The sequence below is a fragment of the Indicator indicator genome, chromosome 28 (genome assembly GCF_027791375.1).
Source record: "Indicator indicator isolate 239-I01 chromosome 28, UM_Iind_1.1, whole genome shotgun sequence".
NCBI classification, from domain to species: Eukaryota; Metazoa; Chordata; class Aves; order Piciformes; family Indicatoridae; genus Indicator; species Indicator indicator.
Window position 1 is genome coordinate 3,352,108 of NC_072037.1, and position 15,748 is coordinate 3,367,855.

At 56.4% G+C, this 15,748-nt stretch overlaps 1 protein-coding gene across 1 annotated transcript in view; it reads left to right on the top strand.

Annotated features, from left to right (window-relative positions):
* Positions 1-10,010, top strand: part of LOC128976107 (syntaxin-binding protein 1-like) — a 28,769-nt gene extending 18,759 nt beyond the window's left edge. The window contains exons 2-10 of the mRNA XM_054393224.1: positions 6-44; positions 612-677; positions 859-939; positions 1,055-1,193; positions 1,454-1,563; positions 1,897-1,998; positions 3,440-3,525; positions 6,728-6,882; positions 9,928-10,010. Coding sequence (XP_054249199.1) covers positions 6-44; positions 612-677; positions 859-939; positions 1,055-1,193; positions 1,454-1,563; positions 1,897-1,998; positions 3,440-3,525; positions 6,728-6,882; positions 9,928-10,010 — 861 coding nt within the window. The remainder of the gene's footprint in view (positions 1-5; positions 45-611; positions 678-858; positions 940-1,054; positions 1,194-1,453; positions 1,564-1,896; positions 1,999-3,439; positions 3,526-6,727; positions 6,883-9,927) is intronic.
* The last annotated feature ends 5,738 nt before the right edge of the window (positions 10,011-15,748 follow it).

Sequence of the window (15,748 nt, forward strand, 5' to 3'; positions counted from 1 at the left end):
TGAAGGAGTTCTCTTCAAGCAAGAGGATGAACACGGGGGATAAGGTGACCTGCCTATGCCCACCGAGCTGGGGACAGGCACCCAGGGGCTGGAGGAGGCTCCTGGGGCACCCAATGGGGACCTCTGCAAGGGGCCAAGAGTGCTCAGGCCCCTGCTGTTGGGTGCTGGCCCCACACCTGAGGCAGTGGGGTGCCTTGGGAGGATGCTGGCTGCACCATGAGGGTTGGTTTGCCCCCAGCACAGGGGCTGTGAGCATCCCACAGCAGCAGCCTCTGTCCCCAGCTGGTTCCCTTCCTGAGACCCTACCCTGCTGACAGTGAGTGGACTCTGGAGGCAGTAGGATGTAAAAGTGGCCAGAGGCTGAAAGCACCATCTCAGTCTCAGCCAAGCACATGGGGGTCCTGGAAGATGGTCCTCAGGGCATTTCTCCTCCTGGCATTCCAGTCTGCAGACCCCTCCCTGCTGCTCAGCTGCTGCAGAGGAGACTCAGCAATGCCACCAACCACCCCATGAGGGGCTTGCATGGGGACAGAAGTCCTTGACAGAGTCATCCTCTCCCTACTCAGTCCCTAAGTCCAGCAGGGTGAGTGACTGTGTCCCTTTCCTTGCAGACCACCATGAGAGACCTGTCCCAGATGCTGAAGAAGATGCCACAGTACCAGAAGGAGCTCAGCAAGGTACATGGAGGGGAGGATGTCCCTGCAGAGCTGCTGGGGCTGAGCCTGAGCTCTGGGCCATGGCAGCTCTCCCTGAAAGGTCCTTGGCCATGGCTGGGGGGCTGAGGACAGGGTGGTGGCATGGAGACCTTTGGCTGCTGCCAGCACTGCAAGGGTGACCACACTGCTTATGTCTCCCCAGTACTCAACCCACCTGCACCTGGCTGAGGACTGCATGAAGCACTACCAGGGCACAGTGGACAAGCTCTGCCGAGTGGAGCAGGTACCACCTCCCCCAGCCCACATCCCCTCCACGGGCACAGCTAGGGCCAGCAGCTCCTGCCCCACAGCTCAGCACTGAGTTGTGGGTGAAGCATGAGCATGAGTGTTCCCTGCAGGACCTGGCCATGGGCACTGATGCTGAAGGGGAGAAGATCAAGGATCCCATGAGGGCCATCGTCCCCATCCTGCTGGATGGGAATGTCAGCACCTACGACAAGATCCGCATCATCCTGCTCTACATCTTCCTCAAGAATGGTGAGGAAGGCACCTGGGCAGGGCTGGGCAAGACGTGCGGGCAGCTCCAGGTGGCAAACTCCTCGGGGTTCAGCAAACTGCTTGGGGTTCAGCAAACTCCTTGGGGTTCAGCAAACTGCTGGGGCTTCAGCTGGATGGAAAGGGTCAGCCCTGCCTCACCAACCACCCTCAGGCCAAGTGCCCTAAGGTGACAACAGAGGGGCTGTGTGCCCACTGGAGACATTTCTTAGGAGGACACCCTCTCCCCCTTGCATTTCCAGGTATCACTGAGGAGAACCTGAACAAACTGATCCAGCATGCCCAGATCCCAGCAGAGGACAGCGAGATCATCACCAACATGGCCCACCTCGGGGTGCCCATCATCACAGACGTGAGTGTCCCCCCCTCCCGCTCCCCACAGCCCCTGCTGCTCCTCAGGAGGCCCTTGGCACCCCTGCAGCCCCTGGGATGCTCCCAGCACCCTTGTGGGGTGGCCTTGTCCTCGTTGCCACAGCCCCCAGGTCTCAGGGTGTCCCTCTGCTCCAGTGGAATGTGCTGCCCAGGGAGGTGGTGGAGTCACCGTCCCTGGAGGCATGCAAAAAAAGCTTGGCTGTGGCACTTGGAGCCATGGTTTAGTTGTCAGGTGGTGTTGGGTAAGAGGTTGGACTTGATGATGTCTGAGGTCTTTTCCAACCTGGTTGATGCTGTGATTCTCCTTGCCCAGTCCACCCTGCGCCGCCGGAGCAAGCCGGAGCGGAAGGAGCGGATCAGCGAGCAGACCTACCAGCTGTCCCGGTGGACCCCAGTCATCAAGGACATCATGGAGGTGAGCCAGCAAGGGCAGGGACAGGGGACAGTGCAGGGACCTCAGCACCACCTGGGAAGGGAGCTGTGGAGAGCTGGACCCTCATGCACGTCCTCCGGGCTGCTCGCCACCTGCAGTGGCAGCAGGGTTGGGGGTGTCCGGGGAGGGTTTCCTGCCTCCCTCCCCCTGCACGCTGGTGCCAGGTGGGATGCTTGGCATCCTAGCAGTGCACAATGCACTGGCACAGTGGTTGTTCCTTGTCAATGATAGGACTAGGGAGAATGGAACAAAACTAGAAGTGGGTAGATTCAGATTGGATGTTAGGAAGAAGTTATCCACCATGAGGGTGGTGACACACTGGCACAGGTTGCCCAGGGAAGCCTCATCCCTGGAGGTTTTGAAGGCCAGGCTGGCTGTGGCTCTGAGCAACCTGATCTAGTGTGAGGTGTCCCTGCCCCCTGCAGGGGGATTGGAACTGTATGATCCTTGGAGTCCCTTCCAACCCTGACCGTTCTATGATGGCCATGGTGGCCTTGTCACAGCATTGCCCACGGCCAAGCCATGGGATGGACACGATGCTGTTCACCCCTTCCCACTCCTGGTACCCCTGGGAGTTATCCCACAAGCTCAGTGCTGGGGGATCACTGGGCAGAGGCAGGAAGTGATTTTCTGCACGCACTGCCTTTCTCCTGGCCTGCTCTCTCTCTCCCACCCTTTGGATGGGAGCAACCTCCCAGGGTTTGCTCAGAGCTGGGGGATCCTGGGCACAAAACTGCTCCCAGCACAGGCATTTCCCAGCTGATCAGACAGACAGACCCTGGAGCCACAGTTTGGGGAGGGGGATGTCACTGCAGCTCAGTGCCACCTCTGCTCCCAGGCACTGTGACAATCAATGCTGCAGCTCCTTTGATTTCCTGAAGCACACAGCTCTTGCCTTCCTCCACCACAGGCAAACTCACCCTGGGGTGGCTTCATGCCCAGGGCACCCCTAAACCTCCTGCTCAGGGCCAGAGGGGACTGCAGAGGGCAGCAACATCTCACAGATGGCATTAACCCTTCACCACTGATGAGAGCAAGAACAGGCTCCCCACCCAGGGCTGGATCCTAGATGGGAAGCCTCTAGGTCACCTCATGCCCCTGATCCCCTCAGGAGAGGACTCTGCCATGGTTTCCCCCTTACCCTACCTCCACAGACAGCCCCAAGCTCAAGGTGAGCCTCACCCTGTGCCCTGTGCTGCCCCCTCCCTGCCCCACATTCAGCCAAGCACCACTCCCCTCCCCACAGGTGCAGGCCAGGAGCAGAGCCAGCTCATTCCAGACTATGAGGCTATGCAAATAGATGCAAATGAGCCCTGACACAGTTGTGCCAATCTTCTTGGGCCCAGCCCAGCAGAGGGGCTGTCAGGTTAGGGGCTGTGCCCAGCTTGTCTCTAACCCCCTTCTCGGGGCTGTCTGCCCACAGGACGCCATCGATGACAAGCTGGACACCAAGCATTACCCTTACATCTCCACCCGCTCCTCCGCCACCTTCGGCACCACGGCTGTCAGGTGGGTCCCCTCTGCTGCCCTCTGCACTGGCACCTCTGGCACCAGCAGCATCCATCAGTGTGGCACCAGCAGCATCCACCCCTCGTCTGCCCAGAGGGGCCATGTCCCAGCAGCAGCTCTGGGAGCTGCTCCGCTGTCGTTCCAAGCGGTGCTGGTGGCTGCAGAGCTGGGCTCCAGCTGCTCCCTCAGCAGTTTGAGCCCTGATGGGGCTGTGGTTGAGAGGCACAGAGTGGGTTTGGCTGGAAGAGACCTTACAGATCATCAGGTCCAACTGTTGACCCAGCACTGCCAGCTCATCCCTAAACCATGGCCCTCAGCACCACATCTACACAGCACTGGAACCCTTCCAGGGATGAGGACTCCACCACTGCCCTGGGCAGCCTGGGCCAGGCCTTGACAACCTTTTGGGGGAAGAAATTTTTCCTAGTGTCCAGCCTGAACCTCCCCTGGTGCAACTTGAGGCTACTTCCTCTTGTCCTGACACTTGTTGCTTGGGAGAAGAGAACAACCCCCACCTGGCTCCAACCTCCTTTCAGGGAGTTGTAGAGAGTCAGAAGGCCTCCCCACAGCCTCCTTTTGTTCAGGCTGAACACCCCCAGGACCTGTTCTCCAGACCCTTTCCCCAGCTTTGCTGCCCTTCTCTGCACCTGCTCCAGCCTCTCAATGTCCTTCTTGCAGGGAGGGCCCCAAAACTGACCCAGTACTCAAGGTGTGTCCTCACCAGTGCTGGGTGCAGGGGCACAGTCATTGCCCTACCCCTGCTGGCCTCACCAGTGCTGATCCAGGCCAGGATGCTTATGGCCTTCCCACCAGCTCACCTTCAGCCACCAGCTGACCAAACAGCCTCAGGTCCTTTTCCACCAGCTTCTCTTGCCCATGTGCTTAAGCTACGGACGTTGCTGGAACTTTAGGACATTAGGAAACATTTTGTCACAGACAGAGTGGTCAGGGACTGGAATGTGTTGCCCAGGAAGGTGGTGGAGTCACCAACCCTGGATGTGCTTTAAGGTGGTTTGGATGTGGTGCTTGGGGCTATGGTTAAGGCTTGAACCTTGCAGAGCAGGCGTCTGGCTTGGATTTGGTGATAGAGGTGACCCTTGCAGAGCAGGGTTAGAGGTTGGACTTGGTGATAGAGGTGACCCTTGCAGAGCAGGGTTAGAGGTTGGACTTGGTGATAGAGGTGACCCTTGCAGAGCAGGGTTAGAGGTTGGACTTGGTGATAGAGGTGACCCTTGCAGAGCAGGGTTAGAGGTTGGACTTGGTGATAGAGGTGACCCTTGCAGAGCAGGGTTAGAGGTTGGACTTGGTGATAGAGGTGACCCTTGCAGAGCAGGGTTAGGGGTTGGACTTGGTGATAGAGGTGACCCTTGCAGAGCAGGGTTAGAGGTTGGACTTGGTGATAGAGGTGACCCTTGCAGAGCAGGGTTAGAGGTTGGACTTGGTGATAGAGGTGACCCTTGCAGAGCAGGGTTAGAGGTTGGACTTGGTGATAGAGGTGACCCTTGCAGAGCAGGGTTAGGGTTGGACTTGGTGATAGAGGTGACCCTTGCAGAGCAGGGTTAGAGGTTGGACTTGGTGATAGAGGTGACCCTTGCAGAGCAGGGTTAGAGGTTGGACTTGGTGATAGAGGTGACCCTTGCAGAGCAGGGTTAGAGGTTGGACTTGGTGATAGAGGTGACCCTTGCAGAGCAGGGTTAGAGGTTGGACTTGGTGATAGAGGTGACCCTTGCAGAGCAGGGTTAGAGGTTGGACTTGGTGATAGAGGTGACCCTTGCAGAGCAGGGTCAGGGGTTGGACTTGGTGATAGAGGTGACCCTTGCAGAGCAGGGTTAGAGGTTGGACTTGGTGATAGAGGTGACCCTTGCAGAGCAGGGTTAGAGGTTGGACTTGGTGATAGAGGTGACCCTTGCAGAGCAGGGTTAGAGGTTGGACTTGGTGATAGAGGTGACCCTTGCAGAGCAGGGTTAGAGGTTGGACTTGGTGATAGAGGTGACCCTTGCAGAGCAGGGTTAGAGGTTGGACTTGGTGATAGAGGTGACCCTTGCAGAGCAGGGTTAGGGGTTGGACTTGGTGATAGAGGTGACCCTTGCAGAGCAGGGTTAGGGGTTGGACTTGGTGATAGAGGTGACCCTTGCAGAGCAGGGTTAGAGGTTGGACTTGGTGATAGAGGTGACCCTTGCAGAGCAGGGTTAGAGGTTGGACTTGGTGATAGAGGTGACCCTTGCAGAGCAGGGTTAGAGGTTGGACTTGGTGATAGAGGTGACCCTTGCAGAGCAGGGTTAGAGGTTGGACTTGGTGATAGAGGTGACCCTTGCAGAGCAGGGTTAGAGGTTGGACTTGGTGATAGAGGTGACCCTTGCAGAGCAGGGTTAGAGGTTGGACTTGGTGATAGAGGTGACCCTTGCAGAGCAGGGTTAGAGGTTGGACTTGGTGATAGAGGTGACCCTTGCAGAGCAGGGTTAGGGGTTGGACTTGGTGATAGAGGTGACCCTTGCAGAGCAGGGTTAGAGGTTGGACTTGGTGATAGAGGTGACCCTTGCAGAGCAGGGTTAGAGGTTGGACTTGGTGATAGAGGTGACCCTTGCAGAGCAGGGTTAGAGGTTGGACTTGGTGATAGAGGTGACCCTTGCAGAGCAGGGTTAGAGGTTGGACTTGGTGATAGAGGTGACCCTTGCAGAGCAGGGTTAGAGGTTGGACTTGGTGATAGAGGTGACCCTTGCAGAGCAGGGTTAGGGGTTGGACTTGGTGATAGAGGTGACCCTTGCAGAGCAGGGTTAGGGGTTGGACTTGGTGATAGAGGTGACCCTTGCAGAGCAGGGTTAGAGGTTGGACTTGGTGATAGAGGTGACCCTTGCAGAGCAGGGTTAGAGGTTGGACTTGGTGATAGAGGTGACCCTTGCAGAGCAGGGTTAGAGGTTGGACTTGGTGATAGAGGTGACCCTTGCAGAGCAGGGTTAGAGGTTGGACTTGGTGATAGAGGTGACCCTTGCAGAGCAGGGTTAGGGGTTGGACTTGGTGATAGAGGTGACCCTTGCAGAGCAGGGTTAGAGGTTGGACTTGGTGATAGAGGTGACCCTTGCAGAGCAGGTCTCTGGGTTCTTGGTGATCCTGAAGGTCTCTTCCAAGCCGAGTGCTGCTGTGGCTCCGTGCCCTCGAGGCACTGTTTGTCTCCTCCTTCATCCCCTGCTCTTCCTCCCGGCAGTGCCCGCTATGGCCACTGGCACAAGAACAAGGCGCCAGGCGAGTACCGGAGCGGCCCTCGCCTCATCATCTTCATCCTGGGCGGCGTCAGCATGAACGAGATGCGCTGTGCCTACGAGGTGACGCAAGCCAGCGGCAAGTGGGAGGTGCTAATAGGTGAGTGTGGCACCAGGGCTGTGCCCTGTCCCGCTGGCTGCTCATCCCACCGCCCTCCTCCATCCCTCAAATCCTGCCTCCAGGTGACCGCAGGAGCTGGAGCTCCGCAGGAAAGGTCTTCTCTCCCATTCCTTGAGATGTGTCCTTAGGTATCTGCCCTCCCCAGGAACAGGTTAATGTGGTCATAGAATCGTTGTGGTTGAACCTGTAAGATTGTCGAGGGCAAGCATGGAATGGTTTGGGTTGGAGGGGACTTTAAAGGTCATTCAGTTCCAGTCTCCTCTGCCATGCATGGGCAGGGACATCTTCCAGCAGGGACACCTTCCAGCAGGGACATCTTCCAGCAGGGACACTTCCAGCAGGGACATCTTCCACTAGACCAGGATGCTCAAGGCCTCATCCAACCTGGCTTTGAACACTTCCAGGCTTGGAGCCCCCTTCTTGGAGGCAACCTGTTCTTCTTCTTTGGGCAACCTCTTCCAATGCCTTACCACCTTCCTGGTGAAGAATTCCTTCCCAGTGAGGAATTCCTTCCCAGTGATCTAACTCTGTCAAGTCTGAGGCTGAACCATGTCCCTCAGTACCAACCACATCTCTGCCTCTTTTCCACACCATCACGAATGGGGATTCAATCACCCCACCAATGCTTGGGGACCCTGATGTCCTTCAACCCATCACCAGTTCTGCTCCTATTTTAACCCTTCATAGCTGGGACCTCAACCACCTCCCTGGACAGCCTGGTGCAGTGTTTGGGGACCCTGAGGTCCCTTAACCCATCACCAGTTTTGCTCCTATTTTAACTTCCCATGGCTGGGAACTCAGCCACCTCCCTGGACACCCTGGTCCAGTGTTTGAGGACCTTACTGTCCCTCCACCCATCAGCAGTTCTGCTCCATGGCTGGTTCTGTTCAAAGCTGGGTGAGAGGGGTGGCGAAGGGGGAGGTGTTTCCACCTGAATTGCTTCTCTCACCCTTGGGTTCCACTTTCATCCTTGAGGTCGTTACAGGGAGAAGAAGTGAAGAGGGGCCATGTGCCACCCATGCATGCAGCAGGAGATGCATTTTCCTGTTGCACAGGTGCTGCATGTCCTGTGGCACACACAGGACATGCAGCACCTGTGCAACAGGACATGCATTGAGTGCTCTCTCAGCACCCCACAATAAAGCCACGTGGAAGTTCACAGTGGAAGGAGCAAGGAGCTTTTAGATCCCCTAAAATTCCCCTAGGGAAGGAAGCACAGCTGGATCCACCCCTTGTAGGCCAGGGGAGGCAGCAGCCCCTCAGCGACTCATCTGGCCCCTGGCTTCTTGCCTGGCATCTCATCTGCTCTGTGTTATTCCCATGGGAGCAGCAGCTTTCCAACAGTGTCCCACCACCCCCACAACCACCACAACCACCACCTAGTTCCCCATTCCTGCCTCTTGCCCATCTCCATCCCTCATCTCCTCAGGGGACCATCCCTCTGCATGCGCCTACGACGCTCCGGGTGACAACTGCGTCCTTCCTCGTGTGTCGTCATCCCCCTCCCCCCAAAAAAAAACAACAAAACAAAATGGGAATTTGGGGGGAGGAGGGGAGATCGGGAGGAGGGGGGAAAGGTCTTGGCACAGCCCATCAGCCCCGCTCTGTTCTCCTGCAGGTTCTACTCACATTCTCACTCCCACCAAATTTCTCATGGACCTGAGGCACCCCGACTTCAGGGACTCCACTAGGGTATCATTTGAGGATCAGGCTCCAGCAATGGAGTGAGCCAAAGAAACCAAGTAAAGGCAGCTTGCTAAGGGGAAAACAAAACAAAACAAAACAGCCAATCAACCAAAAAAAAAAAAAAAAAAAAGAAAAAAAGAAACTCTTCCTCCCTGAAGGGTCTTCTTTGATTCTTCTCTTCTTCCTTTCTTTGCTTTGTTATGGTTTGGGGGGTGGTGGGGTCGGTTTCCCTTGGGTTCTCTGATAAGCAAATGCTTGCAGTTCCTCCTTCCAGGTGGAAAAGCATCCAGCGCCGCTTCCATCATCCCATGTCTCTCAGCCAGACCTGCCTGGCTCCTCCATCCCATGAATTCCCCCCTCCCTGAGGCTGCCGGGGCTGGGGGCAGTGGGTTGGGGTCCTGCCAAGCCCAGGCCTAGGAGATGGAGCACCCTGGGATGGTCGGAGCAGAGCTTGAGGTCTGGTGCCCAGGGGAGAGCAGGCAGCAGCGTGCATGCGGAGTGGACCCCAGTGCTTGTCCTGGCTCCAACTCCTCTTGTGCCCCTCAGTGAAGGCTGGGTTCTTCCAGGAGCTGCTCAGCTCCGGGGTGTGATGGGGCTGAGATCTGGAGTCCATGGGAAAGCTCAGGTTTGGTCTTGGTGCTTGATGCCCTTGGATGGGCAGGAGCCCCCCAAGCGTTGCAGACCCTTGAATGCTCTGCTGGGGTTTAGCTGCTGGTGGTTTTGCTGGTCAGACCTGCCATGGTGTCCACTCTCAGCTGCCACATTTTGGTCACAACAGAGCCAAGGAGGCTGCAAGGGTGGCATGGCAGTGTGGTGGGCACAGGCCAGGCTGCAGGCAGCATGGTGGGGAGCTGCTGCTGGCACCGTGCTGGGGAACCACCAAGCAAGAGATGGTAGCCAGCGAGAGCTCTTTTCCTCCTCTCCTCCCACCCATCCCCTCCAGACCACCCCTTTGAGCCAGCAGTGCTCTGGGCAGGCAGGAGAAGGTCTGGGGACCTGCAAAGTGTCCCTCTGTGCCCGGCTGCTGACCCCATCTCCTGCCTGGTGGCTTTTGGGCCAGTGCCTCCTACATCCATCTGCAAAAGACCCAGGAATGACCTCCCGGGCCACAAGCATCCCACCCAGCTCCATACATCTCCTTCATCTCTCTTTTTTCTCTTCCTTCTCTGTCTCCCCTTAGCCTTCCCCCAGCCCATGGACGTCCATTTCCTCGCAAGCATTTCCACTGGCTATGTCCTCACCGTGGGGGGGACTGGGGACAGTGGGGCCGGGGTGCAACCAGGGGAGGGGGGTCCTGAAACCATCATTGATGCCTCCCCCTACCTTTGTCCCTCACAGGGTCCACGCACATCCTCACCCCACAGAAACTGCTGGACACGCTGAAGAAGCTCAATAAAACAGAGGAGGAGAGCAGCAGTTAGAGGAAACGTCACCACCGACTCCACGCCGAGCTCCCTGCCGGGCGCCCGGCCGGGCTGCGACCCTGCACCCAGCCCTGGCACAGCTTTCTCTCCAGTTCTTGTGTTGACCCCCTCCCTTCTCCCCTCCCATTGCCTTCCCCATCTCATTCGATCCCCGGGGAGGGGACAACAGCCAAACCAACCCAATAATGATGTGTTCAGAAAGCCAAAGCCTTGTGTTGAAGAGAGGAAACCCAACGGCTCTGGTTGGAGCTGCAGCTCTCCGAAGCACCCCCGGAGTTCACTGCTAAGTGTCCTCCCCCACCACCTGCCCATTGCTAGTGAATGATGGCGATAGAAAAAAACAGCAGGAAAAAAAAAAAATATCCCCATTTTTTCCCCCAAAAAATAGTTTTGCTCCTCGTTGGGGTCTGGTTTGGATGGACAGACAGACAGCTGGACACCCTACCACCCCATCCCGGGTCGCGGAGGTCCCCCACACAGGCTGGGGGAAGGTTCCCAGCTGGTGTCTCCTGTCCTTTGTCATTTCAGGGTGGTGGATGCTCCTGCCAGATGTGCACTGCAACATCTGGGAGGAGGCTGGGGGCAGCGTGTGGGCAAAGGGGAAGGGGAGGCAGCACTTGGGCTGCTCCACGCTGCAGCAGTTCCCAGGTGACGAAGGGACCAAACCCGGTGGAACCCTGGAGATGGGACCCATTAGCTCGCCTGGCTGCTCCTCTGCCCTGCTGCAGCCCGGCCTCCCCCTCTTCTCTGGGTGCTCCTGAAGATGCAGAGATATATCTATAGCAAATAAATAGTTCATTTCTATGGAGCTATGTCTGTATCTCTCCATCCATCCATCCATCCATCCAATCCCCCCACGGGAGCTCGGTGCCCCACGCTCCCCTCGTGGTGTCCCCGTGGTGAAGCGTTTCCGAGTGTGACGTCACCCCGAGGCCTCCCCCATCAACCCCCCCCAAAAAACCCCAACCCTCTGGGCCCCCTCTCCTCCTCCAGGCTCTGTGTATATTAATGACTGTGTCTCGTGACGTTCTTTACAAGCTTGGTGTTTAGTGATTTAACCAAACCTCGGATTTTAGTTGGTTTGTTTTTTTTTTTCCTTTTTTTTTCCCCCCCTTTTTAACCCCCCCTCCCCACCTCCCAGGATTGCCAACTTCCCACCCCTTGCCCTGCCCTCCTCTGCCATTAGGTGCACTGCAATATTTTGGGGTCCATCGTTTTGTTCTCCCTACCCTGAAGGCTTTGAGTCCCCTTTTTATCCTTCCCCAAAATCTCTTTCTTGCCTCGTTGGTGGTTAGCCTCCCTCCTACCCCTCCAATCCCCCTTTTCCTTTTCCCTCCCCAACTGTTCCTTGCCCATAAAGTTAAATATATATTTTTAGGGCAAAGGCTGTATCATTGCACTGATATTTGTTGGTTCCTCCTTGGTCCTCCTCCTGGCCTCCCCTCTTCCCCTTCTTGTTTGAGTCCCTTCTTGGTTTTAGCAATGCAAATGCTTCAGGATCTTGTATGTTAGACATTTAAATTATTGTTAAATTTTTGTTTGTTTGTTTCTGTTACAGTTATTTATATAAAAAAAATAATTTATCAAAAAGGAAAACTTAAGAAAAAAAAGGATAAAAAAAGATATATAATAATAATAATCTAGTCTGTCTTGGAACTTGTTTACCTTGAAATTAACTGGAATCTAAATGTTTGAAAGTGTTGAAGCACAACCATGTATCATCTCTGTATCTCTGTTCTGTACTTAAAGCACTCTGAGTGACTCAATAAAAGCGATCTCCATCCCCAGTGCAACCCCCGGCTCTGCCGTGCCGCTTGCTCGGGCGCCAGCCCCTCCTGCTGCCCCGGGAAAGAGCCTGCGCTGGGCATGGGCGGAGACAGCTCAGGAAGGGCTGAGAGGGGGAAAGGGAGAGGCAGAGGGAAAGAGAAAGGGGGAAAGAGGGGGAAAGGGAGAGGGAGAGGGAAAAGGAAAGGGAGAGGAAAAGGGGAAAGGGGGAAAGGGAAAGGGGGAGGGAAAAGGGGGAAAGGGAAAGGGGGAGGGGAAGGGAAAGGGGGAGGGGAAAGGGAAAGGGGGAGGGGAAAGGAAAGGAAAGGGGGAGGGGAAAGGAAAGGGGGAGGGGAAAGGAAAGGGGGAGGGGAAAGGAAAGGGGGAGGGGAAAGGGGGGGAAGGGGGAGGGGAAAGGAAAGGGGGAGGGGAAAGGAAAGGGGGAGGGGAAAGGAAAGGGGGAGGGGAAAGGGGGGGAAAGGGGAGGAGAAAGGGGGAAACGGGAAGGTGAAAGGGGGAAACGGGGAGGGGAAGGCGGAAAGGGGAAGGGGAAGGGGGAAAGGGGAAGGGGAAGGGGGAAAGGGGAAGGGGAAAGGGGGAAACGGGGAGGGGAAGGGGGAAACGGGGAGGGGAACGCGGAAAGGGGAAGGGGAAGGAGGAAAGGGGAAGGGGAAGGGGGAAACGGGGAGGGGAAGGGGGAAACGGGGAGGGGAAAGGGGGAAGGGAAAGAGGGAGGGAAAAGGAAAGGGGGAGGGAGAGAGAGGGAGAGGGAGAGGGGAGAGAGGAAAAGGGGAGAGGGAGAGGGAATGGGAAAGGGAGGGGAAAGGAAAAGGGAAGGGAGAGGGGAAAGGAAAAGGGAAAGGAGAGGGGAAAGGAAAAGGGAAGGGAGAGGGGAAAGGAAAAGGGAAGGGAGGGGGAAGGAAAGGGGAAGGGAGAGGGCAAAGGAATGGGAGAGGGAAAAAGAGAAGGAGAGAGAAGGAAAGGGAAAGGGAGGGACGTGAGAGACAGGGAAAGAGAGAAGGAAAGAGAAAGAGAGAAAAAGAGAAGGAGAGGGAGAGGGAAAGCACCAAACCGTGTCCCTCAGCACCACATCTGTAGGGCTTTGAAATCCCTCCAGGGATGGGGACTTCACCGCTGTCCTGGGCAGCCCTGGGTCAGGGCTTGACAACCCTTTTAGGAAGGAAATTGCTCTTCATGTCCAACACAGCCCTCCCCTGTTGTGACCTGCTGCTGTTTCCTCTTGTCCTCCCAGTTGTTGCTTGGGAAAAGAGACCAACCCCCAGGTGGCTCCAGCCTCCTTCCAAGGAGTTGTAGAGAGCAATGAGCTCTCCCCTCAGCCTCCTTTTGTCCAGGCTGAACACCCCCAGCTCCCTCAGCTGCTCCTCACCAGCTCTGTTCTCCAGACCCTTCCCCAGCTTTGTTGCCCTTCTCTGGCCCGGCTCCAGCAGCTCAATGTCCTTCTTGGAGTGAGAGGCCCAGAACTGAACCCAGTACTCGAGGTGTGCCCCCACCAGTGCCCAGTACTGAGGCACAATCACTTCCCTGATCCTGCTGGCCACACTTGTGCTGATCCAAGCCAGGATCAGCTGCTGTTGACCATTGTCCCCAGGTCCTTTCCCAGTCCCTCTTCCCCAGACGACCCCAGAAGCCAAACAACTGCTTTTATTTCATTCAAAAATAGGTGATTCTCTCAGTACAAAATGCCACTGAGTGGCTCTGCTGGGCATTACAAAAAGGAGACCCAGACCCAGACCTCCCCTGTGCTCCTGGCTACTGCCTTTGGGATAGTTAAATATGGCTGCACACCCCCAACATGCTCCCCAGCCAGGCTTGGGGGGGGAGGTAACATCCTCCAGCATGGCTGTGACCTGGCCCTTCAGCTCCCTTGGGATACAAATATCAGGAGATACAACCACAGACACAAAAGCCCTCATTAAAACCCCCCCCCCACATCTCCAAACCCCAGAAGGGCAGCGTTAGGGCACCCCATTCCCAGCCCCCACTCTGTGCCCCCTGCCCTGGGCTGGGTGCAGGAGCCAGGTTCAGCAGCTTTGGGAGGCTTTAGACCTGAGTGACATGCTGGGGGTGTCAGTGGTTCCTTCCCCTCCTCCCAAAGGTGGGTCTTGGTACAACAGAAAAAAAATAAATCACAAATAAATAAATCTGAGCAGGGGCACTTCAGGTAGGACCTACACAAAAACACAGCTGGGGCGCTGCAGCCAAGCTGCTCAGGGATGGAGTTTGGCTGGACCTACCCTGGGGGGCACAGAGGGCAGGCTCCATGTGGGTGCTGAGGGACCCCCAGGGTTGGTGGGGGGCAGAGCTGTGCTCCCTGCTCCCACCACGTCCATGTCAGTAAGAAACAGGCATTAACTCATCACAAATCCAGCCTGGACGTGCAGGGGCTCTGCAGACCCCCCTCATGGGATGGATCCTTCCCATGCTTCCATCTCATGGGGTGAGTTTTCCCTCTACCAGCCCAGATCCCCTGGGAATTCCAAGGAAAAGCCCAAATCTCTTTTTTTTCCTGTCTGGATGACATCATGAGCCAAGAAAACCAAAACAAAACACCCCAGAGATGCCCTAAGGATTGTGCTGGGAATGGGAAGCAGCACACAGAGATCACAGAATCCCAGAATGGTTTTGGTAGGAAGAGACCTTTAGGATCATCAGGTCCAACCTTTAACACAGCACTGCCAGGTCACCACTAAACCAGGTCCCTCAGCACCACATCTATGAGGCTTTGAAACCCCCTCCAGGGATGGGGATCCAACCACTGCCCTGGGCAGCCTGTGCCAGGCTCTGAGAACCTTTTCAGGTAAGCAGTTTCTTCTAACATCCAACCTAAACCTCCCCTGGTGCAACTTGAGGCCATTCCCTCTCATTCTCTCACCTGCTTCGAGGGAGAAGAGACCAACCCCCAGGTGGTTCCAGCCTCCTTTCAGGGAGTTGTAGAGAGCAGTGAGATCTCCCCTCAGCCTCCTTTTCTCCAGGCTCAACACCCCCAGCTCCCTCAGCTGCTCCTCCCCAGCCCTGTTCTCCAAACCCTTCACCAGGATTGTTGCCCTTCTCTGGACCTGCCCCAGAACCTCTATCTGAAGTTGGATCCATATCCATCTATCCATCCAGGCATATAGATGGACAGGTGGACACACACCCAGCCCCAGAGGGATGATTTAGCTGCTCTCTAGCTACTTGGGATCACAAATACTCACAACAAACCACAGAAAGAAAAGGGCTCCACACTGGGCTCCACACCAACGGCAGCACAAAGGGTGGAGGGCTGCACACGGGTGGACCTCAGGCATTGAGTTCCCCACTCCAGGATGATGCCCAAAGGTTGGGAAAGGGGTTGGATGGATCAGGAATCACAAGGAGTGCAGCCCATGAAGGCACAGAGGTAATGGCAGCTGCCCAGGGGGGGCTCAGCTGGGTAGCAGCATAGAATCAGAGTGGTTTGGGTTGGAAGGGACCTTAAAGATCATCCAGTTCCAACCACCCCCTGCCATGGGCAGGGACACCTCCCACTAGAGCAGGTTGCTCAAGGCAGCCTCCAGCCTGGCCTTGTAGGACCTACACAAAGTCAGGGAGGCCCTAGAACCGCTGAGCTTGGGGTGATGGCTGCCTAAGGGAACACAGAGCCACCCCACTGGTCCCAGAGGATGGTGCTCAGAGCTGGGCTCACACCTTAGGGTGCGATGGTGCAGGTCTTGGAGACCTCTGCCTGCATCTTTCCCCCCTCCTGCAGCTTGGGTGGCCCTGAAAGTGGATGGACAGACAGAGAAGTGATGCAGGACTCGGGCAAGAGAGATAGGGATGGGAGCCAGTGCAGGACCCTGTGGAGATGCCTCCAGCCTGGTGCCCACAGATCTGGCAGGGAGTACCCAGTGTGGGGATATTTATGGGGTGTCCATCCTCCTTCTCCTGCCTGGTGCAAGGGCAGGGAGGGATTGGGAGGTGCTGTGGGCCCC